Genomic DNA, 26,237 nt, shown 5'->3' with positions numbered 1-26,237 from the left:
ACACGTTTCATGTCAGCATCCTCACTTCGGTCACGTGCTTCTTTTGAACGTTATAGTTTTCTTCACTAGGACGCGAAAACTGGCGCGAGAATTTATGCACGGTAAGGCCACCTCTCATTTTTTTTTTTTTTCGTGGTGTGAAATCGACGTCGTTTTTCGTCAGCACTAAGATGACCGTTGCAATCCGAAAGGCGCTGAGCCAGCTTACGTTCCAAGCGTGCCGAAACCCACATACTTTCACACCGATGTTCCATTTCAGCCGAACGCCGCGCTTCGAATCCTCCAGAGGCTACGAAGAACACGGCTTTTCGCGAGCATCTACAAGCAAGGCGCGTGTTTGTTGTTCGCGGCCGATTCGACTGTGCGTGCATTGCGCCAAAAGAGAAAAGGGGCGATCGGATTTTTAGCGTGCCTTCGGTGGCGTGTGTGTGTCTGCTCGCGCGCGCGGTGGTGGTGTGCTGTGTGTGCTCATGTGTCGGGCATTGTCGCGGCCGCCACTTCAAAGGAAGCCGCTGCAAACAGGAGCCTCGGGCCACCCGGACACCCGAGAGGGACCTCCCAAAGAGGTCGGTGACGCCCCCTCCACCTCTCGGTGCCAACGCCGCCGAGGCGACATTGTGCGTCCTTCGCCGGTCAGCGGCGACGGCGACTGACTGACCAACGCTTTGAGAGTGCCGGCGGCGAACATCAGAGGCGAGCCCGTGACAATGGCTGCCACGAGTGCGCGCTGAAGGGAGCCCGTTTTGTTGGCCCGGCTTGGCCGCCGCCAGCGTAGCACCGAAGAAAAAAAAGGGAGAGACGCACACACCCCTCTCCCCCGTTTTGACTTCTTCGCGCCTTCGTGCCTGTCGTTGATTCCTCTGTGCCTCGAGGTAGTCCGTGTGCGTGCGTGAGTGCTTTTATGGCTTATAAGCAGGGGCGCGCTGATCATGTTTCTTTTTGTTCACTCCCACCCCTCTCACCACTTTTTTTTTTCTTTCTGCGCACAGCGGTTCGAGAAGCGCTTCTGGTTTCTTCGCGATTCTCGTCTCCTTCGCGTCCGTCGTTCGCACCTCTTTTGTGAGTTAACTGAGGGCGTATTTCGCACTTTCTCAAAGGTAGGGAAAACGATTGCCGCCGCTGAAGAAGGCACTGGAGGTGGTGGAAAGGAAAAAAAAAAAACGGCACAGGGAGGGGTGACTTCTTCTAATGACTCCATGCACGTGGCTGCCGACTGCCTTCTTTATTATTATTTTTTTCTTCTCTCGGCCGTTCTCTGTAGTGCGCTGCGGAGAAGGCACCGCTGACGAATACTGCCACGACATGACGTCCCCCTGGAGGTGGCGCGTCCCCCTGGAACTGCGCGTGCGAAGCTCTCTGTATACGAGAAGATTATACGAGCAGTTAGACAAAAACCGCGTGTCGTTAAGTGCGCCGTTGGTGCCCTTACGCGACTTTACGCGTCCATTTGCGTGAATGCGACTGTGGCGTGTTTGACTACGATTCCGGACGGAAACGTCTCGGTTCTTCGACGCGAGCGCGTTCGCAACGGCGCGTAAAAGCGGGCGACGTCACCCACGTGTGAGCGAGAAATGTTTGGGTGCCCGGCCGTCACTGTCTCCGGGGCATAGCGGTCGTAAAAACGACTGGGTGCTCCGTTCCGAGAAGTTTCGGCACCCCCTCCCTAAGCCGCAGTTTGCACCTTCGCGTAAGGTGCCTGGGAGGTATTTTTAGTTTGCGGCGTTGGGGGAAGGACAGGAGGAGCAGTAAAATTTGAACTGTTTTCCTTCGCGGTTACATGGTTCGCTCGGACACAACGGAAAGAGGATGCCTTTCGTTTCACCATGCATGGCTTGGGCGGCACGGTGTTACCTTATAGGTAAAAAGCTGTTATACGGGCTTACAGCTTGCACGCCTGTCAAGCGAGGCGGTCGATTTTATTGGACTGTTCGCTGAACACCGCGCCAATTGTGTGGGCGTTCGTGCGGCTTCGCGAGAAGTTTTACGCTGTTCTGAAGTCATTATATTGAATAGGAGTGTGAACGGTGTGAAAAGTGATATAAGCACAAAAATACGACAAAACGTGCATTCAGCAGCACCGCGAGCGCAAGTGCGGTGCTTTCCTTGCCTTTGTCATCGAACTTGCGGTGTTTGTGCAATACGTTTTGAAGCCTTATCCGATTGAAGTGTCGAAATGCCTGATCAAGTAGTTTGTTCTAGCTTATTTTTCTTCTTGTGTATGGTGTATATGTGGATGACCCATCTACAAGTGGTTTCTAAAGAAAGCGTAGGTGTCACTTAATTGCTCGGCTTCGTCACGATTTGGAGCGGCGATCAATTATTTAGGACTAAGTGAAATCTGCCTTGCTGAAACGGGCCGTGTTTGACTTGCCGCGGTTCTTGTCCTCACGCAAGTAGACCGTGCTTTGAGCACGAACGTGTCGGGCCTCCACCTAGTATCATTCAGCAGTGCAGGGTTATTATAACTTTGGCTACAGCAGGACAAAGCGCGCAAGAAAGACGTCGCTGTTATCTTACAGTGGTAGAGATCTCTTCAAAAGGCTGGGCTAGCTCATAACGCTGTCCCCCGAGACTCGCGCATATGTCGAAGTGTAGACCAGGCAAATACTATATAGTTGCGAGCAGCAAAATTATAAACAAGCCTGATAAAAGAATTAAAGAAACCGAAAAGCATCCCTCTCTTCCGATTATAAAGCGGTGGAATATATGTGTCGCTTTTTTTTTCCCCCTTCTTACTTCTTTTAAATAGTTCTTGAATTTATAACCCACAGTAACCATGCCACGCTGCAGGCGGTGTGCTTGCATTTCAATAGGCAGAGCAAGGCTACCTTGCTGTCATTGCTCGCCGTACCAAGACGAAATGAGCCAAAGAGGAATGAAGTGCGCAAAGCCACAGACCGCGTTGCTGAATACGTACGGCTCCTTAAACGATTGTATAGCAGTCGGACGACGTGAACATGCGGATTCCTGCGGCAAACTGCATGAAATAAATTAAAAAAAGAAAAAAAAAACCTCGTAGCCTAACTGCTTCCTTTCACTTCAATCTTCTGATCCCGACGAACGACTTCGCAAACGATCGCCGCGGATTACGCGCCCGCCAAGGCAGTCATTTCGGCACGGCCCCCGCAACCGCGAAGAGTGCGCACAAAAGTCATGCGTCCGCGGCAAACCTCACGCTCGGCCGAGCCAAGTCGACCGTAAAAAAACTCGCGAAATCCGCAGGGATGACTTCCAGGTGGCGACCGACATGTGTGTGCCAATACACATACGAGCGAAGAGACGACGGAAAAGTGGATTCGCCTCCCTGCCGTGGGCCCACCACAGAAGGGGACATTACTGTTTACGTTGAGGTCGCGGACTCCAGGAACGCCGCCACGTTATGTACTTTATGCGACGCCGGCGTGGTGCTTCGATTGTCGGGGCAAGCATACGTGAATGGGCGAGGAAGCGGCAGAGCGCGGAATTAATCCTGCCAGCTGATGCTGCTCCTATAACGCGGGATTAGCGTTTTCTAAAGAAACGAAATAACATTTTCCGGCGACATTGTGGTCGCGCCGGCATGTGGTCGCGCCGGCGTTGTGTTAAAGAGGCGAGAACGTTGTAAAACACGACTTTATACGGAAGTGCCGCAGGTTCAGAGGCTTACGGATGGCCGTCCTTCTCTACATACCGGGGTTTCTTCACGTGTGCACGTTCACTTGCGCGCGTTTCGGAAGGTTCTTCAGTGGGGGAACAGCCTCGTGTAACACGAGCCCGCGCTTCGCGTTACGCGTTGTTTCGTCGGGAACGCACACTCCGGTGTGCGTTGCTCGGCGGCAGCGCGCGCCTGCTGTTGTCACATGTGTACATGCATGCGTTCTTGTGGGACCGTCGAAGGCTTTGGCTCTCAGGGAGGCGTCAGTGCCAAACCAATTTGGAAGGGAGTCCTCGCAACACGAATGTGACATTAATTAAATATGCCGGGCCACACAAAGACGCTGCTTGCACTTATAGATATCACTCGAGCATAGTTTAGATGCCAGCACAACAGCAGTTTTGCTTGCGCCTTTTATCTTTTTGATACTTGCAGACCTTTATATACAGGCATGTTAACCAGCGTCTGTGTGTGCGCGTGTGCCAGCTTCCAGTTTTCCTAATCCTCAGTTCCAGACGCGGAACTTATCGGTCTCGAATTTTGTGCAGCCTTTTATGGCGATACATTATATCGAAACTCGAGGCGCGAGAAGGATATGAAGGTTTCCATGAGATGCACAGCTAGCGTATTTGGCTGCAAAAACGACGAAGCCAAGTGGACGCGCACCGTCACGCTGCACTGACAACCGGCTCTCCCAGAGCGGCGTGGCTCACGTGTGTCTTGTGGGTCTTCTTCGTGGTGGTACCCTTGCACTATACGTTATCTATTTAAGCAAGCATGCACCAACTCGCCTAACATGCCCTTTTGCTAAGGAGCGTGCTGTGTGCATACCATTTTGTAAATTGCAATATGTGGCATAAGACAATTAGTAAAAGCTGTATTAGTGAATGTGTTAATTAGTCCATTATGCATTTCACTTTGTTGTGCAAGCAATGTCCGCCTTTTCGAGTAGACCAGCTCATGGAATAGAATTGTGTTATCTGCCACAGGGAATTTCAAGAACATTTTTTAATGTGCTCGCTGGCACACCCGGTAGATATAGGGTGTCCCGGCTAACATTAGCCAAGCTGTTCAGAGAGAGAGAGAGAGTAAAGGGGGATTTAAAAAACATGGTCCCAGATACGATTGTAAGACCTATACTGCGTTCGGTCGCCAGGGGACTGACGAAAGAACACCGTATCTCGCAGCGTATCTTGCACCATGATTTTCAAACTTTTTTTCTTGAACAGCTTGGCTAATGTTAGAAGGGACGCGCTGTATAGTATAGTTACAGTGTATACTTTAACAGTATTCTACAAAACTTGAAGCAACTGTTTCCTTCATTTCATAAAGGTCTTCTTGAAGTTCCATCTGGTCAACTCAGATCGGATACCACACTATGAGCCGGAGTTGTAATTAATCACGTATAATCGAGATGCCAAAAAAGATACAAATGTGGAAGATATGTATCTTACTTTACTATCATACCTCTACTTGCCGTCATGGGTAGTGGAGGATCCGAACGCCAGAATTTCGCAACAAAACGAGAGAAAAACGAGCCACAAAAGTGCTCGCTATTAACAATTAACGCGTGCAAAGGTATAACAACATGTCACCGAGCGCGATAAGATTAAACGGACTATCGCATTAACATAGATGCTCATTGGAATGTAATCTGGGCTAGCTTTTTCTTCTTTTTCTAATTTTTGTTATTACTATGCATCGCCTCAGATCCAGCTGGCACACTTGCCGCCTTTACATCTTTACCGGGGCGTTGCTAGGGAAGAAAGCAACCACGGAGTTTCTAGAGTACTTCAAGTTCGACAAGTCTGCGACCCTTTATAGACGTAACTGGTGTGCACCTTCAGGTATGCGCGCAACTAGTCATCTCTCTCCCCATTTCTCTCTTTTCGCCATTTCACCCTCTTCCGCTGTGGAGGGTAGCAAACCCGACGTGCACCTGGTTAACGTTCCTGCCTTTCCTTGCTGCTTTATCTTTCCTAATTGGAATGGACAACCATGCGGCGTGCAACTCGTGCGGGTGCGACAAGACTAAGCTTCTTCTGTGTCACAGCGCATCGATCTTTTGACGCTGAACGACGTACCCCACAAGCTAAACTCAGCCTGTTAGATAATAGAAGGCTCTGGGAGGAAAAGGTCCTGGGATCATGGTCTATGCATTCTTGCGTGTGAAAGGCCACAAAAGCCTTTCTGCAATTCTTGAAAGCTATATACTGAACTGTACGAGCGCTTGTGACAATAGACATTCCTCCGCGACGGACACGGCGAATGACAGACTTATTTTCCCTCTCTCTCTCCTTATCTGTTCTTCCCATTTTCCCCCTAATAAAGTGTACGGTAGCCAACGGGCACTTCCTTGGTTAACCTTTCTCTTTTCGTTTCTCTTCCTATCGTTATATCTGGGGAAGTTCTATTGAATTCCATATCGCGCTACTCTTGTTGAAAGCGCAGACCAGCAAGTTCGGAAGTGCGTTGGCTGGAGCTGTCAATTGGTCAGTCCCAGTAGGTGGTCCCGAGGGTTCGTTTCCAAGTCGACCCATCCTAACGCGATGGACTTTCCACAACTTTTGTGATTGTTGTAAGTATTGAAATTACCCCACTTTTTACTTTTCTTCTCCTGGCTATTCTGTTCCTCGGTATACTTTCCCCTATTCGGCCTCACTATTTTTTTGAAACTAACAAATGCTCTTGCCCTTACTGGCCGATGTTCAACCATCGGAGCCATCTACCGGCTGCTACTGTAATAGAAATTTCCATCTGCCTCCTTCTATCAACCACAAACAAATAAGATAACGCTATGGGTTAGGCAACCCACCTCGTAAGTCGTTGACTCTCGGGCTCGTATGGCATTCCGGCCTCAGCCGCCACCATCACCGCCACCGTAACGCAACCATATAGTGAGGAGGACGCTCCACGAACACGTGCAAAAGAAGCGACGTCACGACGCAGGCGAGAAAGAGGCCCGTATACAGATGCGTACATTACGGCCTTCAGGTCGTTCCGTACACATACGGGACGGCAACAGAGTAGCGTGGCCCGGCGCCGCGAGATTCTTTTATACGATCCACTCGGCCATCCCCGCAGCACGCGCGTTTTGCGCAGTCAGTCAGTCAACCAGTCCGTTCGTTCGTTCCCTTGGGCAACGTAACAGAGGGTCCTCCTTCCTCCCCGAGCGGCAACCGTGGCGGACTCGCGCCATAATCCCATATCGCGCGCCGGGGTGCAGATATTTTACGAGCCGCAGCCGAGCGCGACGGCTTCACCTGGTGGCGGCGCGGGCTCTCGGCGAATCCCTTTGAAGCCGATGCGCCCTGACGTACGGCCCATTACCGGCACGCACGCGAGAGTATATATACGTTGCGCCCAGCGTGAATTCTATCTGCTTCGTGCCGTAAACAACGCCGCGCGACAACCGGCGATGCTCGAACCGGCACCGGGCGATCCGCGCTTCCTCGGGCGCGAATTAACGCGCGAATCGCTGTCACCGCATGTTTTACCATTCGGGACTCCCGCGTGTCGAAGCTTTTGCAGTGGCGAGGTAGGTGCTGAAGGTGAGAATTATTCTTGTTTCGAGCACGTCACCGCGGCGTTAAAGAGGCACCTAGGCCACTGAAGCTTATTTGACTGCGACCGAGAGGCGCTTGACCGGAGAGAAGCAGCTGGGCTGGTATAAGATGCAGGGATTCCTTTCTCTCGATTTTATACCTTTGTTATCAGCTAACTATACCGTTCACGACCCGCCGCTCTCGGTGATATATTGCCGGTCGGGCCAGTGTAGAAGCGCTAAAAGGAGTAGCCACTGGAATGAGAGAGAGAGAGAGAGAGAGAGAGAGAGAGAGAGAGAGAGAGAGAGAGAGAGAGAGAGAGAGAGAGAGAGAGAGAGAGAGAGAGCAAAAGAGGAAAGTCAGGGAGTTCGATTGCATTATATGCTTTCGGAAATCCAGTTTCGGTATACGTCGGCCTGAGGCCCAATGCGTGGGAACGAATGGCGTGCTTGATAAGGAATCGAGGAGCCGCGTCAACCACTAATGCCGGCTGGATATGACATTGCAGTGAAAAGAGAAAAAAGAAATGGGATGCGGGGGGTGGGTGGGGAGGCTGTTGAACAACCTACGATACAGCCGAACCTTTCCCAGACGCAGCTCCATCAGGCCGTAGGGTCGTTACAGACGCCGCCCAAATTCAGTCATCTTCCCTTTCCTCGTTACGCGCGGGTGGCTTGTCCCTCAAACGGGATCGAGCAAAGGAAACAAAGCGGTGCCGTGGATAACCGGCGCTGTGGGATCGTTTGGCCATGCGGCTCACGGCGGACTGGCTCCGCGGCTTTGCACGCTTCGTCAGCCTCGCGCGCGGGCGAGGCCGCACTTCGACGTGCTGGTAGGATGAGCGTAACACCAGGGGCCTGTGCCGCTGCCGTCAATACACGCCAGCGTGGCCTTTCTTCTCAGCGAAGGTGTGGGGGGTCCGCCAACATCGTGAAAACGTGTCGTGTAACAAAAAATGGCGCTAGCGCGGACAGATCGCAGAGGTGTGGCGTCGTCTGCTCTGTGTGGCTGCTGCCGTGTGCAACGCGCTCAATGTTCCAGCAGACGGCCCCCCATGCGCTATAGCGTTTATTTTTGGTCTTGGCAGGGGGGGGGGGAGGGGGGGGTCCTCGGTCCTTTGATTCGGACGTCTGCTGAGCGTGGCTAGACGTCGGCTCCACGGTCTACGACGCCGCCGTTGCCACCGCGGTAACACTGGGCTCCCTTCGCGCTCATAATCAGGCGGAACAACCCTCCCTAGCCGCCGCTCTTATTTCGCGCGTGCCCTCTCCTCTTTCCTTCTTCCACCTTCTACCCTTCTTTCCCTCGATTCCCCACGATTTCACCGGGACTCGCAGGGATATCCCATGCCCTTTCCACTCTTTCCTCTCTTTCTCTCTCTCGCTATACCGAGCCAACGAACGCTGTTATTCACGCGATTCGCAGGGGGAGCGCGCGATTCGCTATAGCCGATTGCGCTCCGGGCGCCCCCTCTCTGAATTCAGTGGAGATGGTGTGTGCCGAATTTCGCAGATGTGCCCGCCACGGCCAGCCATGTACGATCGCGTAGTCTTGTCTCTTTCCCTCTTTCTAGCCACCCCTTCTTTCGCCCTCTCTCTCTCTCGTGTACATCCACGGCTTGACTCCATGGCTCGACTTCACGCTGCCATAGGGCTACACGCAGAGTCACCACTGACTGCTGCATGGCTATTTTTTTTTTCGTTCTTTCTCTTTTACTTTATTTATCGTTTTCCATCACGTCCATCGTTAACGCTTCCTTCTTCTCCCCTCTTCATTTTTGCTCCTTATAATACGAAGCCTCGTGTACCTCTGTACGCGCCATCCGCACCGGGGGTGCGTACTGCAGCATCTGTTCGGCCGTGCCCGAACGCTGTGTCTGATATGAGACATTCAAGCGCTTCCTGCACGGACGACGCTCGGCTTCTCTGCAGTTCTTTTGTTGTTAGATCACGACTGGTGCGGCCTTTGCCACGCGGCTTTCTGTTCCGTTCGGTTACAGCTAGCGTCCCGGCCTTTTTTGGCGCGCCATTTAGGCGCGTCCAATCTTCTATTTACGGCCGATCTCTCCGCGAAGCATCTTTCTATGCTTTCTAGATGCCTATATGCGCTCCCGTATAGCCGAGCCAAGCCAAGCCAAGCCGACAGGCCGAGCACAACCGTAGCAGAGACGATCCCTTTTTTCTGCGCTCCCATCGTTTCCAACGTATTGTCTCCTCGCGTTAAGCACCTAGTTCCCCAGCGTTGTTGCCAAGTGACATGCCTGGTTCTCTCTCTCTCTCTAAGGCTGCTTGGTTGTCCTTTCGTTTTCTTTATAGCTTATTTTGCTCCTTTGAAGGCTCTCCCTTTGTAAAGGTCGGGACCGTATAGGCTTTGGAACATTATGCTCGCCGTATCTGCATATACAGAGAATGATTCCTTTCCTCCTCTCCCGACCGGCGCGAGCGCGAATGTGGGAGATGCGGCGAGACCTACAAATCCGTTTGGAGACGCTTCAAGCGCGATTCGGACACGGCAGCACGTTCGAGGCGCAACTGCGGCATGCCCAACTGGATTTCTTCGCTCCGGAGTTTCCGGTGTTCGCGGCGCGATTTTAGAGTCGTTCGGCGCGCATTCGAGATCCCGACGAAGAAGGACTCTTTCCGGTTGATTTGGCGACTCGCGTCGTGTGTCGTCGTCCCCGGGCGCGCGTGTATAGAGCGCATCGGCGCTGGTTCCTTGTCATGGTCCTTGCGATTACGTGCAGCGCGGGGTGGTTCACATAGGAAACAAGCGCGAAGACGACGGGAGTGCACGATACCGCCTCCACCCCCCTTTCTTTTTTCATGAGTCGTTATCCTCGTGATTAGATACGTTCAACGCTTCCTTCTGTACGCCCGTCATGCTTTGAGATTGAAAGGGGGAGAGCGTTGTCAGGCGCATTCGTGTTAGGCTTTTGAGCGACGTTACAATCTCCGATTATTACGCGATCGGAATCTATCTGAAGACGCGGGCGATTTTTACGGCGTGAAGAGGCGATGGGACTGTGACGATTGATTAAAGCGTAGCCGCCGTGAGATGCGCAGTTTATTAGGGTAAGATTACATACGCATTAGTGCTTTGAAAATAGAAGCCGCACCCGACTTTGCGTACGCAAGAAATATGAGTGGCCCAGCGCGTGCAACGACCCAGAGCTGCGTTTCGCCCGCGTCGGTTCTTTTGTTTTGCACGGCTGATAACGTCCGCTAACGTCACGTTCGGTGTTTATGAGCATCTGCACGTCGCAGGCGATGTTATGCCATCGTACCTCTTTTTGTACAAATACGTCTAAGTATCATTTAAAGCATGCAAGTACTTGAATAATAATGGCAATGAGAAAGCTGTTATAACCGTAGTATTCGTTTGCCGAATTAGTATATATAGTCGATAATTCTACAAATTATACTTGCAGAAAAGAAAGATGTACTACCGGAAAATGGAGTTGTGTAGGGACGCATTTAATTTCTTAGGAAGAAAGTACTTGGGTATAAGATATTACTGGCACAATTTAAAAGAAATAAAAGAAAACGTTGCAGCAGCATCGAAGAATTCATTCCCGATTTGATAGCTCACTTGGAGATGTAGATGAAAAGCTTTCTGTAAGCTCTTGACGAGAACCGCCAAAAGGAAACATTTTTGGTTTCACGACTTAAAAAGCGGTGACGGGCACTAGGGTGCATGCGCAAAATGGGGACACGGAGACGGCAGTATTAGCTGAATAAGTAATATTGTATATAATCGACACCCATAATGTAAATCGGTCTGTTTGCGCTCTTTAAGTGCATCGCTTTTTTCCGTAACGTACCAAACCAAGCGACTATAGTGAATGAACTTGAAAATTGTATTATTATTATCGTTATTATTACGTAGTATAAAAACATACATACATTGGGCTGAGAGAGAAATACGGGAGCAGGCTAGCAACTGAGAGGAGCACAATGGCTGCCTACCCTTTAGGAAAGAGGGGACAGAAGCAAGGTTAAGATAAGACAAGGAAAGAGAAAAAAAAAAGAAAGAACAAGATGACAGATCGCAACGACGAATGTAAATCAACGACAAAGAATACAGTGCTACAGTAAAGTAACAGAAAAAAAAAGGCCCCGCAGGTCGCATTAATACCACGAAAGAATACAAAAGAGACGACAGTCTTCTCGATCACGCTTGTGGTTCCTGCGAGACTATTAGCCCACTTAATGCTACGGCATTCAACGGGCACGCATACTAAGCCTTCTGCAAAGTGTTCTGAGCACTAACGCAAGTGGTTTTACCCTCTTGTTATGTCGCGTGGCCAAACAACTATATGCGTAGCGAATTCACGGAGCATGGGCGGTGCGTGCACTGACCTCCGAGGATGCCGTCGATGCTGTGGTCGGCCTTCTTGGCGCATTCGCCGTCACTGCCGCCACGTTGCGGCGAGTCGTCGGGGCTGCCGGTGTATCGGCTTCCCCGCAGCACACGGCTGATGGAGCTCACACTCGGCGCCGAAGTCTTGTCGCACACGCCGTCCTGCGGTGGCGACCACGCTAAGCTGTTACACACGAACACAAGCTTGCGGGGGGGTAGAATTGTAGCGGCGTATATAGAATCATTCTATACACTTTATCGCGTTTGCATTTCCAGTTGCGCCTTCACGAGCGAGTGCCAATTGATTCATTTATTCGTAGGTTAATTCGCTCTTTCATTCAATGATTGATGTGCATATTTATTCACTCATTCATCAACTGAACGATAAGAAAGTGAGATCTGCATACAAAAGCCCGAAAGCCCATGCACCGCCGTCCTATTGCTTTCATAAAAAAGAAGTATGAAAGCGTGACGTCGGTTATCTTAACTACAGAGCACAAGGCGTTTTCTTCTTTTTCTTGTTAGCCAGATTCACAGTCATTGATATTTTCTTCGCATCTTCCTTTCCCTTGCTTTTTAGGTGCGCGTCAACTTTGGTTATATCGACAAATCACGCGGCATTTATTACGCATGATAATTTTTTGTTTCGAACGAAAACAGTTGGATGTTAGTGCTATACTTGCTTGTCACTTCTCGCCTTCTAGTCCCTCGCCCTGTGTTTCACAAGACAGTGCGAGTCCGTGCTCCTGATAAGCAAATTATTGTCGAAACAGGTCAGTATAATAAACTTTGCTGTGGCTACAATAACTTGCAGTCGAGCGTCGAGGTGGAACGGCATGACTGAAGGTTGGCGATAACGCGACTGGTATATAGACGAGACGCGTATAGCAACTTGCTGTACTCACACGTACCTTGATGAGCCTGTCGCGGATCTCCCACGAGAAGATGCTCGGGTTTTCCTTTTTGTACTGCTCGATCCTCTGCTCGACGTCGGGGGTCGCCACACGGGGCTTGCTGCCGCCTATCACCCCGGGACGGATGCTGCCCGTTTCCTGCGGTACACAGGTGACACGTGGGTAATATATACCATATGACGACGGACTTGGCATGTTACTCCACGCGTAATAGAGAGATGAAAGAAAGAAAGAAAGAAAGAAAGGAAGAAAGAAAGACGAGAAAGCACGCATACAAACACACGTACGCGAGACGCACTATAGCACAATGGGAGTTCGAGTTGTACAATTTCCGATTCGAATCGCGAACATTCGAATATTCGAGAAACACGACCTCCGAATATCGAATCGAATATTTACTTATTTCTAATCGAAGTAAAAAGAAAGAAATACTGCATGCGTGGAGTCGACTGGTGAATGGGAGAGGGGTATTAATATTATTGATTACACGGTTGTAATGTAAGAAACGACACCTTCCTTGGTGCCATTGTTTGTTGGCTTCTTAGGATATGAATAAAAATCGGGCCCTTTAGTTTCCTTTCTTCTCATTAATTACATAGCGAGGGCCTCGAATATGCGGCAGCTTTGATGCTTTCACGTAGCATGTGGGGGTTGGTGGACCAGTTGCCTCCACCCAAAAAGTTCACGTAGACGTGACGCCTGCAGCAGAAAGGTTGTTCCACATCCGCCGCCAAGGCCATGAGAGGTGGCGCTGGCTAACACTCCCGGGGTTAGTTGTATATAAACATAGTATACCTCGGGAAGTGGACGGGAAAATGGCGCCGCGGTATCTCCATTGGTAAGAGATTGGCATATACACGCTCTTCTAAGCTCTCTCGTCCCCTTTCTACCTATACCACGTGACTGGCTTCCCACACCTCACACACATACAGTATTTCCCCGCTTTGACATTCCCTATTCTTACTCAATAAAAGCGGTTACACTCACCTGGTAACGGTTGAGTATCTTGGAGACGCACCCGTGTGACACCCTGAGTTGCCTGGAGATTACGCAAGGCCTGACCCCGGCAGCGGCCATTTCGACGATCTTGAGCCGAATGTGGTTTGGCAGCGGCCGGCCGTTGATGAACACGCCACCCAGCTGGTTCACGCGTCCCTGACCTGTACCAATGCGAGCGGAAAAAAGAAAATAAAGGAAAGGAAAGGCGTTTGAGCGTCTAAGGTCATTTTCACGGCTTGGCTTAAGTCTTCGCTGTTTATGTCGATACTGATATTTTACAGTGTAATCAAGAGCATTTTCAGCAAAAGGCTGACCTACTCATGCACGCACGCGTGCTCAAGCGGTTCGTGAAAGCGTCAGCTGTTAAACAAGGACCGTGGGGCTGTTTTCCAACGAGCGCCACGGTTGCCGAGAAAAACGTGTGGAGGTGAAACTTTGCGGCATGAGGCAAGGGAATCTTATGTACACAATGGCGAGACTCCCAAAGAGTCATGTTAAATCCATAAAACCTGCGACTACCAATGTTGTGATAAACGAAGAGCGGGCGGGCGCAGTGTCAGCCAGCGAAGAGCTCTTTTCAAAGTTTATGCAAGTTTCGTGTAAGCTTCTGCAAGACTTGAGTGATCTCTGCGAAGGCTCCGGGATGGACGAAAGACTGCATACGGCAATGGCTGCGGGTCTTCAGGATCCATACTTAGCTAATGGTGTTCTCTGTGCTGCCTAATAAGAGTTGGCGAAGATCTGCTAAATCTTTTTCGATTATACAGTTCAAATATCTTTTTTTTAAAGTCCTGTTTTCGGTTTTGAGACGTCCAACGAGCCCACGGAATGGCGACAGTGGATTGTATAGACCATGGTATAGACTGAGTGCAGGAGCGCTTCACGCGCCCTCACGGGTCAGACGCAAGCACTATCCGCCACGAGATCCGTGCGCGGTCGCTGAACCGGTCCCTGGGTCGCGTGCGTGCGTGCGGGCGCCTCGCGCTGACATCGCGGCGGTATTTATCAAACGGCAGCGTTCGCTTTCTCGCGATCATCAATCTACGGCGAGCTTCCACGGCCTGGCTGGCTGTTTGGTGCCTTGCTCGCGTCCATGTATAGTAGATTCGCGCGAGCGGGACTGTGACAATAACCGGAGGACAGACACAACAGAGATGGGTGCGACTGGCATGTTTGGCCCCCTTTCAAATGGTTCCGAAATTCTCTCTCGGGTTGCCCTGTGGGACGTCGCCGGTATTTCTCCTTTCGCACAGCGGCGAGGTTTTCGAGCTGTCTGGTAGATGTTACGAGACGTGCTTGCGTTCGCTTTGTTTGTTCGTTTGAAGCTGCCATTGAGCTCCTTGAGTGGGCGCATTTATCACGACGCAACCCTTACGGCAGCGCTGTGCTTTATTTGTGACAACCCCGGCAGTGCTATGGAGGCTTTTAAATTGCCATTTTCGTATCTCGTCATCAATACGATGTGCGTCTTCCGGCGGTGCCGACTTCCTGGTTTTCCTCTTGAGTCCCCCCCTCCCCCCCCTCTTCTATAGTCAGGGACGAGAGCAACGTTACCAAGTGATCCCAGTCCTGAGGCCTGTATACTGTTTGTCTTTCTATTCGTATATGCTTACGCCATATACGTCCCTGCTTTCCTACGTGATACCTGTACCATGACCTCAGAGATATTCTCGCGCGTGCCACCCAATCTCGGAGACCATGCTTGTAGTAGTCGGATTTGAAATAGCAGCATATGGGCGCCTGCCACGTGTATTTAGTCAGAGGTTTCCACTTCTGGGTCCTTGCAATGCCTCCTGACGTTCCATCTCAAAGGCTTCACTGCTTTGCGACACGTCGGAGCCTACAAAAGTGACGCGGCAAGCCACGTGACCCTGCCAGTGGCCGACATAAAATAGAGCGCTGGAGGAGCAGATAGTGGCGTTCCACATTTTGTTCGTATATATCCACCTCCACATCGCACGGGGTTGTGTGTTCCCATATGCCTTCCACCACAGAGGGCTACAAACCCTCCATCGCTGCCGCGCCGATTGCCTATAGTTATACACTGAACCGCGTAACGCCCTCCATCGTCACGTGCTATAGTTGCAAGGTCCTGCATGCGTGAGATATGTGGCGCATTCTCTATTGCGTGCATTCCCATCCATGGGACAAGGATGAGCATGCAATGTATTGCATACATTGGCATGCAATATGGTAAGGGGGAACACGTTGCAAAGTATTGGAACGGCATGGTGTTCCGACGTGGTTATAGATTGGACATGCTTGTAGTGAAACGTGCACTTAAGTTTACTATTACGCCGTTTTTTTTTTATTTGTGAGTGGCAAGAGTCACAGGAGGGAAATACGAAACTTAGACGCTGCGAACTTGTTTGCTACAGCAGACTGACCGACAAAGCTGTGCAAGCAAATCTTAATCCATTGTCGCATCTTTCTTTTTGTTCATAAAGCCTCTTTCATATATATATATATATATATATATATATGCATCCCTACGACAATGCGCATCACAAGAAAGTCTAACACGATTGTCAAGATTGGATCGAACGAGGGACAGTATACGTTTCCTAAGGCTTGTGCTCCTCCTCTTTTTAAATTATAGATTACATTACACTTTCCCCCCCCCCCCCCCCCCTTGACCGTCTCATTAACGCTCGCCGATATTGGGTTGCATCGGGTGGTCAAACAAAGGCCACTTCATAACGCCAACGAAAGATGACTGAAATGAGCTTTATTCGTCGTGATGAAAGGCAGCTTGCTGCCGTGAGCAAATAAAATGCAGATTGATGTGATGATTGAAGCCGGATGTTCGCCTGTGGGCGCATATAGGTTAGGCCTAACAGCTTCCCTGCTGGGCATTGGCCTTGACCAGACAGTCAACCACACGCAGACCTCGCCGCGTACGATGTGAAAGTAGATTGGAAGAAAAGAAAAACATATATTGCAGTGGTTCACTGCACCACCATGTCTAGCACTTTTCCACCGCTACCTGACCTTAATTGCTTACTTTGTTTACCCGTGTTTATGAGCCGTTCATCTTTTAACTCTCAAGACCGCGGCAACTTCACAGCGGAACTCCGCAGCGGCCTGTCGACATAGGGGGAGAAAGTAGAAGTAAGGAGAAAGACGGAATCGGTGCGCGAAGTCATCCTTCACTTTTGAAAAGCGGAAATCTGCGCGTGGAAAACACTCTTCCGCGCAGAGTTTTGGCACTCGTCGAGAAAAAACAAAAGAAAACTGTCACGGAACTATCCATAACACCATCTCCGCTATGCCATTCCGTGTTCTCGCGCGCGCTCTTCTGCAAGTTCTTCGTCTTTGGAGTACCTTACAGGAGACTGCGGGGTTCATCGCTCGGCAGCGGCAGTGGCGCACCGTGAAATATGGCGGCACGCGCGCGCAAGAGAGAGAGAAAAGCGGCCAGGCTTATGCAGCTGCAGCGAGGGGCTGCGAGGGTGTGCGCGCGCGCGTCTCTCCGGGAGCTCCACGCGCCTCAAGGGGTCAACCGGGCGTCGATTCTCGCACCAACCGCTGTCGGCGGCGGCGGCTGCGGCAGCAAGGGTCGGTCAGCTCTCTCCGCACGCCGTTGAGTTCGCCTACAATGAACCTCCGTCGTTGCTTCGAGACAGGAGGCGTGCTATCCATTCTTTTTGCCGGAACCCCCACTGCGGGGCCCGACAGGCGCAAAGGCTAGCTTGTTTCCCCTTCCGATGGCGTTCTCTGCGCGGATGAGTGCCGTCGTATCCCTTCCTTCTCTTCGCGAATGTATCCATTTCGTCAACTGTACGTTTCGGGGCGAATTTGGGCGAAAAACTATGGACGGACCAAATGGGTCCCGATCAATTCCATGCGCTTACGATACGATAAGAACATTACTAGCCATATAGCAGTGGGTGCTCTTCGAAAACTTTGAACGTCTTCTGCATGGTGAAAAGAATGCTGGCTCTCCCGTAATCGAGAGTAAATGTGAGCATGAAATGGCTACCTACAAAGCAGATTGGTTGGAGCAATTACGACGATTACTCGCAACCATCACAACCATCTCCGGTGCACTGGACTCTGCCGGCCTGGAAACGCAGCGTGGTGCCATCTCTCGAAGGAGGCGACGCAAAAACCGCGCCGCTGAACTCACGGACCGTTGGCGTTGAAAAGAGAACAGGCAACCCTGTCTCAGCGCCAAAAGATGACATTGAAGTTTATCCATGGTGCCCTATATCTACCGTTTGAACGTCGCTATTGGAAATTACAAACTACAGCGTACTAGACGTTACAGCTTCAGCGATATTGTGAACAAACATTCGAAAAAACTCGGAAGCAACATTTTTTGTAACTTGTTTACATGGGCAGTAACTAGCATTTGCAATGCGCTCCTGTACAAATGGCTGGGCGCCAGAGACCGCATTTTCTGAAGTTTTGACTGGTTGCCCGGACGTTCTCGCTTGAGTGCCCGGATAACGGCTCTGGCTTTTGGCTCAAGGTCACTTGAAGATCGCCGACAACGGGAGCTAAAAGCATTTCAAGCTTAAAAATGTTGACCATTAGCGGCGATAATGAGCGCCTTAATCTGTAGTCTGGCAAAAGCTAAGATAACCAAGCCAAGAAGCCATTCATTTCTTATACACAGCGCACGTGACCGGCGGATCCTCGTGATAACGTAGCCGGAGTGGTGTTTCGGCTACGTTACAGGTACGCAATAGATAAGGTACATCGTTGTGTGTCTTTCAGTGCTTGAGTCTAAGTATATATACAAGTACGAACTTATTTAGTGCGACATGGCAAGAAAGCTGTGCAGATTTGCAGGTACCCGCGTTTTCGTTATAATTTTAAAGACCTAGCACCTTACCCCTGCTCTATCTTCACCTAGAGTTCGCACCAAGCGATAAATTTTCGGTCCGAATCGTTCAGTACAATACTTGGAATCGTTATCTGCCTGGTTCGAACTCGACTGACGGCGAAACGCCGCGTCCCCGCAGAAGCTCGTTTCCGCGATGGCAAGGCGAGCTTACAACGGCGCTTTTTTTAAAATTTTCTTTATGCGTCGGACAGGCACATATGTCGAGTGCTTTATTGAATGATGCTGACTCGAAAAACTCAATATTACTGCGGAACTTGAGCAAACACAAGACAGCGGTGTGCGCCAAGTAATCCTTTAAATTTCCTGGAGTAGAAACGAACATCACAGTGTATTTTAATGCAACTTTTTTACCAGTGAAACAGCTTAATGACACAGCCATGTTGTAGTGACACGTAGGAAGAAGTTCATAGTGAAACATTTTCTTATTTGTCAGCCGTTGCCCTGTTTCAGGAGACCTCGACAAGGAAATCCAACAAGGACTGCGGCTAGCGAAAGCGTGTATAGCCGGTGCGATCAAAGGTCTCCAAACACGATGGCGGCTCATCACCCGGTTAGAACTCGCGCATGCGACTGGGACCCGCCGACACAGACACACACACACAAACTCCGAGTTCTACTGAAATTAATCTCAAGTTTCGACGATGGTGATAGTCAATAACGAATTCGAGTGCACCCATTGTTTTTTTTTTTTAATACGAGCAAGCGCCGGAAGATGGGGTATTCAGTATACACTCTAGCCGGAAGCAATGGTGACAAAATGCCATGCGTGTAGTGGACACCCACCTACTTTTTTTTTTTCAAATCCTCGTTCTAAGGAAGACTCGCGATTTCCCTTGCAATATGGTAGCGGGTGTTATAGTACCGGAAGTATAGTGCAGCCAAGCACGTGCCTTTTTCTTCAGTTCACACGCGCGCGCACGCAGTACGCTCCAGCAGCTGGATGCAGCAGTGTTCAATTTGTCCGGCGCCGTCCGGGCGGGAATGGAAAGGAAGTGACGTCCCGAGCCTTGCCACTGCCGAGGTGGTGGGAGCGGCGCTTTCTCGCAACTCGTTCGTCATGCCGTGCACGGAAGGAGCTGTTTGCACTTAGCGACGGGGTCTGCGGTTCCCGCGGTTAAGAGTTTTCCACCGAACCGAATTTTTTCACGGCCTTTTCGAATCGACGGAAAGAAGGCGCCTGCAGGATCGGCGCGACGCGTCACCTCTCGCTTGAAGTCTTTCATTTCTATAAAGCGCTTTCGAATGTCGATGACCGCGCATCTAAACCTATAATCGAGTAAATTAAGCGACTATTAAACAAACTGTTAGAACGGTAATAAAATCCCAGTGCCCTCTCTTTGCGAGTGATAAGCATAAAAAGAATTTTGTGAACTTTTATGCACATCTGCCAACGCTCGCACCAAGGAACAATACGCTGAAAATCCAAGGACGCCGCCTAGTCCGATTGACTGTTCACCTCCGTGAGCAGAAGACAGTCGTCTGCGCAAACTTTTACTTTAACACATGTACTTTACGATATAATTTGTACATATGAGAAAAATAAACGGTCCGCGAACCGAGCCCTGCGGGACGCCTGATTTCACTGATAGTTGGTCCGCGATTGTTGGCTTTTTAATTGAACAAAGAGGTGGCGATTATTAGTTAACGATGTGGGAATTTCTAAGCCAAGTATTTGTTTAAATGTTAGTTTACTGTAGTGGCACTTTGTCGAGAGCTTTTGAAAAACACGAAAAATCGCATCAATTCGTTTTACTTTATTTATGGATATGGCAAACTCGATACGGTTTCGAGGCTTAGACGAATCATAAATAAACTTTTGTTGGCGGTTTGGTGAAACATAACCCGATTTTATTTTTTCACCTCTTCATCGGCGTTTACATACCAGGAAATACAGGGGTTCCTGCTATTTCTTTTTCTCTTAACAATAGTTGATTCAAACTGCTCAACGCTCTCGTGAACAACAAAGACACCTGAGAGCGCTCCCACATAGCTCATGCACGTCTACGGTACTTTCTGGAAATAAATCGAAAGTATGTCTACAATCGAGAAGTCCTCGGCACGGGAGTAGTTGAAGAAACGAATTGCATCACAGTTATCTTTCGAATGATTTATTAGCAATACAGGCGTGATTTGATGCGCGGGAAATACGTCACACCTGGTTTGACTAGTATTGCCCCACTTACAAAGAAGTGGTACAGGATTGTTTTAGAGTAACCCTGAATTCTAACATACACATTAAAAAAAAATAAGTTATGGGGTTTGACGTGCCAAAACCACTTTCTGATTATGAGGCGCGCCGTATGGTGGCAGAATCCGGCAATTTGGACCACCTGGGGGGGGGGGGGGGGTTCTTTAACGTGCACTTAAATCTAATACACAGGTGCTTTCGCATTTCGCCCCCATCGAAATGCGGCCGTCGCGGCCGGTATTCAATCCCGCGACCTCGTGCGACATACGTATCCACTAAGTGTAATAAATAAATGAAATGATAATGTTTAGCATGATCTTACCTAAAATATTATGGTCACTTTCGAGCGACACGGTTTTCCAATCAAAAGTTGGTAAATTAAAATATTTTGAAAGGATAATGCGGCCATAGGGTTTCACATGCTCCCTCATGTATACTGTTTAAAATCGTCCAAAACATCAACACGAGTACTATGAGGTCTGCACAGGGCAACTAAAATATATCCGACGTCTTCACGGCGGACCTGTCTTTTCTAAATACGTGCACTGTGGTCAATTGGAATGAATTCGCTATCACATATTTCGTCACTTGGCCATGTCTGGGTTAAAACAACAATGCCTCGATTATATGATAGAAAAATTCCCTCCAAATAAGTACACTTGTGAACGACACTCACACAATCCATATTACGTATTCCTAAAGTTCCAGGCTTGCGCTGACGTTGTCAATGTTGAAAACTGAATTTATTGAGCTTATCACGGCATTTTGTTTATCAGCTTACCCGCCATGCAAAGGCCCGTCAATGCTCAGATTGTCTTAAACCGTCTTTACACTTTCATACCCTTCTGAAGCCTCTGTTCTACACTGAACTCTCTCTCACAAAAGCTTCCGTCGCAATGTACACGCCTTGAAAAGTCTTCAGAGAGTGAAAAGTCACTACGGTTTAGTTTATGTGACGCTTTGAACAAGGAGTTTGTTTTATTTTGTTTCTTTCCTGCGCCGGTCTAGGAACTTTGGGATCACCACACGGGTTTTATTTTCATTTTTTTCCTTCCCAGTCTGTGACACCTCTCGATGGCACTTACTTTAATGCCTATAGTTTCTTTCTTAAACACCTCGTCTTATAATTTTTGTTCTAAATTAAAATGAATTAAAATTTAACTATCGGGTCTTACGTGTCAAAACCATTTTCTGATTGTGAGGCACGCCGTAGTGGGGGACTCCGGAAATTTGGACCACCTGGGGTTCCTTAATGTGCACCTAAATCTAAGTACACGGCGTTTTCGCATTTCGCCCCCATCGAAATGGGGCCGCCGTGGGTGGGATTCGATCCCGCGACGTCGCGCACTCTTTCTTCTATATTTCTTCTTAAGTCTGAACTTTGGGCTCACGTAAACCATAAATTATTGTGTTGTTTTTCCTGCTTCAGTTTTTCGTAGGGCATCAACCTATTCTGCAATGTTCTCGAGTTCTGTCTCGTAGTTTGTTATTATTGCTTCGATAACCGTCTACTTTAATGGTCAGAATTTTTAGACTACCCAACCGCCGCTCAATGTCATCGATTATTTCTGTCAACTTGGACAGATTATTTTGCATTTCATTTTTGTGCCAACTGCATGTTCCGTATAGTTGATAGGATTTTGCTTTGTCCATTTGACAGTTGTAACAGAAGTTCTTTTTCAGAGGGACCTGGGTTTTCTTCCCACACTCCGCAAACCAGAATATTTCTAACGAACGCTCTAATACTACTCGAAATACAATAACACGCACATAACCACGCACGCAAATAACCACGCACGAGTTGGCATATGTCTACTAACCTGTATGCGTGAACCAAAAGGGACTGTCACAGTGCACCGGTGAAGCCGGGCTCGTCGGGTGTCTTACTACAGCTGTCCGAACAGGCACATTACTAGACGTCGCTGATGTCCAGGAACCTGGTCTAATGGTGGATGGAAGGTCCGGTCGGTACATGACGTCGCATTCACCACGTGCCAATGAATGCACGCCAAATGCGTAGATCACGTGGGCAGTCGTTGCAGTGCATGCGGTAGTTCAAATCCCTACTGAGTACGATGGCCGTGAACTGTAGTATGAGGCAAAAATAAAGGACTGCTGAGCGTGCATGTTGCAAGGGTGGCTGCTGCCGTGCTCACTGGTGAAGCAGTGCTCGTCAGTGCTCGTTTATAGGTGTCTTAAAGGTCACGTGACGACGTCACTGATGTCGAGGCGATATCTGGACCCGCTACGCGTGGAAAGACCGGGCGGTCCTTGATCCATGATGCCGCACTCACCACATGTCGACAAATGCGCGCCAACTTCGTATACCTCGCATCCACCATCGTTGTCGATGTAGCGCAAGTGATATAGTTGAAGCTTGGTTTCGGAGAAGAAAGCGCTTTACCTGTAGCATGATGCAAAACGGACTGCTCAGCATGTTGCCGGGATTGCTGCTGCTACGCCCACTCTGTGTTGCATACCGTACCTGCTATGTATGAAAAGTGGCTCGTGAATATATGAGGGCTGTAAGTCAACCAGCCAATATGGTGCTAAGTCACCATTTGCCTATGTTGAATGGGCTTCCAAAAATATCGCGTGTGTCGAAAAAATAAACTAAACCTTTTTTCTCTTTCTTTTTTGTTCCGCTGTTCCTCAAAATGTTTATTTTTCTTGGACGCTAAGAAGAATTAGTATTCGGCCTTAGATTCGACATTCGAAACCCGTGTGCATTTCGAATATTCGAATGCGGCCTGAAACTATCGCTATATTCGAGTGCCCTTATATAGTAACAACGGCGCTGAAGGCGTCCTCGAAGCTTGCACATCGTCCATATAGTTTGAGGGTATGTCGAATGCCGCGAAATTACACCTAAGATTGCGTTATTGTTAAAAAAAATTATGGGGTTTTATGGGCCAAAACTTCGATCTGACTACGAGGCACGCCGTAGTGGGGGACTCCGGAAATTCGGACCAGCTGGGGTTCTTTAAGGTGCACCTAAATCTATGTTCACGGGTGTTTTCGCATTTCGCCCCCATCGAAATGCTGCCGCCATGACCGGGATTAGGTTACGTTATCGCTACTAGCTGGCAGTGAATGCATGCGGCATGACACATGTTTGTTATTACCAAGGCGCGTTGAAGTATACGTTGTAGTTATCGACAGATTTTTAAAATATGCAATTTATAGTTCACAAAGTTCAAACTATAGTTTCAAAGTTCACATTATATAGTTCCGTGATGAACTACGCAGATTGATGGTATTCTCTTTCTTTCCTTTATTATTTTTTTAGCTGTTGGCAACTCATTTGTTCCGACTTCTGAAAGCACGTAACAACCACGCTGATTGATTTTAAACACACATTGGTTTTAATTACACGCCTTGCAACATGAGTCATGTAATGCGCGCCATACCAGTTCAGTGTCTATATAGCCTGCAGGAGCCTGCTGCTTTCATTTGCATTACTGAATTTTATATAATTTTTTGCCATCGCTTACTTGTTCAACGCATGTCATATGTGTAATAATCAATATTCATGCAGCTGCACAAAAGTAGTTCAACAAAACACCTGAATGACGGCTTTACGCAAGTTCCATTTTAGGCAGGTACCAAAATAAAAACTATTTTATTGCCTTATATCTTCCCTTAGCTTTAAAAAGTCAACATCGGCGGTTTCTTTACGTGTTCACATGTCATTAAAGTATGTATCTCTTGTTCTTAAATGCATTTGATTATGTGAACCAAACAGCGCGATAGTTCTATATATATTTAAATAAATAAATGGGGTTAGAGCGGGGGCCTAATTAATGGCGTGCACACTGTGTGTTGGGACGCCCTCGAAGGGATGATTTCTTCAATTAACATGAACGCTACGTTTGCCGTTCCCAACTTGCATTCTACCTTCTTCCGACCTTTCTAAGGCTCATAGCACAGTCCTGTGAAGGGCTACACGGATTCATGATAAGTTGGAAACGCTTGCAAGAACTGCAACTATAGTCCGACTTCTGATGCTTCTGTGAACATTAGAAAGGTCAAACGAAGTATAGAATGACTTACATTGCGGCACAGGGGCTGCTACGTTGGTGCCAACATGCATCTTGCGGACCTGCCTTGTGCGAAAAGTGTAGATGTCTGTTTTCGCCACGTGTGTTTGCGTTCAACTTATCCGCTGGTATAGATGTTGCGGCAGCAACGTCATATTCATCGCTCACTCTAGGAAAAATCGTCTGGTAGAACAACGCCCACTCGCCGTGGTTGCTTCATGGCTATGCATGGTGGGCTGCTAAGCACGAGGTCGCGCGACCGAATCCCGGCCACGGCGGCTGCATTTCGATGGGGGCCAAATGCGAAAAACACCTGTGTACTTAGATTTCGGTGCACGTTAAAGAACCCTAGGTGGTCCAAATTTCCCGATCGAGTCCCCCACTACGGCGTGCCTCGTAATCAAATCGAGGTTTGGCACGTTAAACCACAGAATTTAATAATGTTAATTTAGAATACGCTTAGAATATGGCATATAGGTTGGCACGTTGTTTATATACGATATGTAGCCACCGTGTCTATATGCAACATCTCAAATGTCGAAAAAAATTGTTATTTTCGATTTGACAAGTCACAACTGTAGCGCTCTTGTTGCATTTCAGAAGAGCGCTAATTAAGCCTGGTTGGTACATGTCAAAGCTAAATGGAGTAACAGCGCACATATATGTAGGACAGGACGTCCGTTCAATTAGTTTGTCCAGTTTTATGCGCAATTACTCTATGTAGTTTCTCCATTTGCGTGCCTGCTTTAACGTCACCAGTGTCGTCACGATAAGCAGGTTGGGCTTGTCACTCATAAAATTATTTCTACATCTTTGTGCAGACTGAATTATGTAACGCGTGACAGCAAGTGCATAACAAATCTGTAACAACCATCTTCGCTTTAATCTTGTAACCAAAAGGCCGAGAGGCAATCATTCCAACCGGCTATCGGATTTGCTCAACTGGGCTCGTAAACCACATTCCTGCTCTTTTTAGAACTTTTCCTTTCTTTTTTTCTTTCTTGAGACAGGGCTTCGCAACCATTCGCAGCAAATTTATGATATCGAAAAACAAGAAATATCGTTCAAAAAATTTCCCTGATGTTTTTTTGGAATCGCCGGAGAAGCCTTTCAAGGGGATGGGGAGGATCACACGCGTGACCTCATGCACTTGTCTCAGCAAAGAGTCAGCATGTTCAAGTTTGTGGCAGATAATTTACGCGTGCACGCCGCAAAAATATATCACGTATACAAAATTGATTCGACTTCCGTGGCTAACGCCGCGTATGTAAAAATGCGAGCTTGAAAAGGCTCGGCTATGAAATACGGCCAATTGTGCACTCCAGCATGTCAACTGTTCGATAAAAGTATTAAATCAACGGCGAGAATTTTTTTAAAAAAGCTTTCTCCTGCGCAGCGTGATGCTGCTGATGGCCTGTTTTGCCGGCTTATATAGTTTTACCTGGTACCGCGTGTAGCAATGAAACGTTCGAATTCATTTTCAAATGATCTGTTTCACGCTTACTGCATGGTGTATTACGAAAAGAGGTGAGTGAGTCTACTGCAGGGGAAAAATATGGGGTGGAGGAGGGAGGGAGAGGGAACTCGACTTGTTCCTTGGTCCAAATTAGGTTACTGTACTTTTCTTCTATGAACATCTTCCAGAGCAACACGGACGTTCTATGCTTTTGTATAACACCTTACAAAGTGTTAACCTTTTAGGACAC

At 48.7% G+C, this 26,237-nt stretch overlaps 1 protein-coding gene across 1 annotated transcript in view; it reads right to left on the bottom strand.

The window, feature by feature from the left end:
- LOC142574476 (paired box protein Pax-7-like) overlaps positions 1–24,584 on the bottom strand; it is a 46,093-nt gene extending 21,509 nt beyond the window's left edge. Inside the window, exons 1-4 of the mRNA XM_075683540.1 lie at positions 24,545–24,584; positions 13,440–13,612; positions 12,450–12,590; positions 11,538–11,700 (exon numbers count right to left, since the gene is read on the bottom strand). Of these exons, the coding sequence (XP_075539655.1) occupies positions 11,538–11,700; positions 12,450–12,590; positions 13,440–13,612; positions 24,545–24,584 (517 nt within the window). The remainder of the gene's footprint in view (positions 1–11,537; positions 11,701–12,449; positions 12,591–13,439; positions 13,613–24,544) is intronic.
- Positions 24,585–26,237: the final 1,653 nt, after the last annotated feature.

This window comes from Dermacentor variabilis, chromosome 3, assembly GCF_050947875.1.
Source record: "Dermacentor variabilis isolate Ectoservices chromosome 3, ASM5094787v1, whole genome shotgun sequence".
Taxonomy (NCBI): Eukaryota; Metazoa; Arthropoda; class Arachnida; order Ixodida; family Ixodidae; genus Dermacentor; species Dermacentor variabilis.
This window is presented reverse-complemented; position numbering and strand designations above follow the sequence as displayed.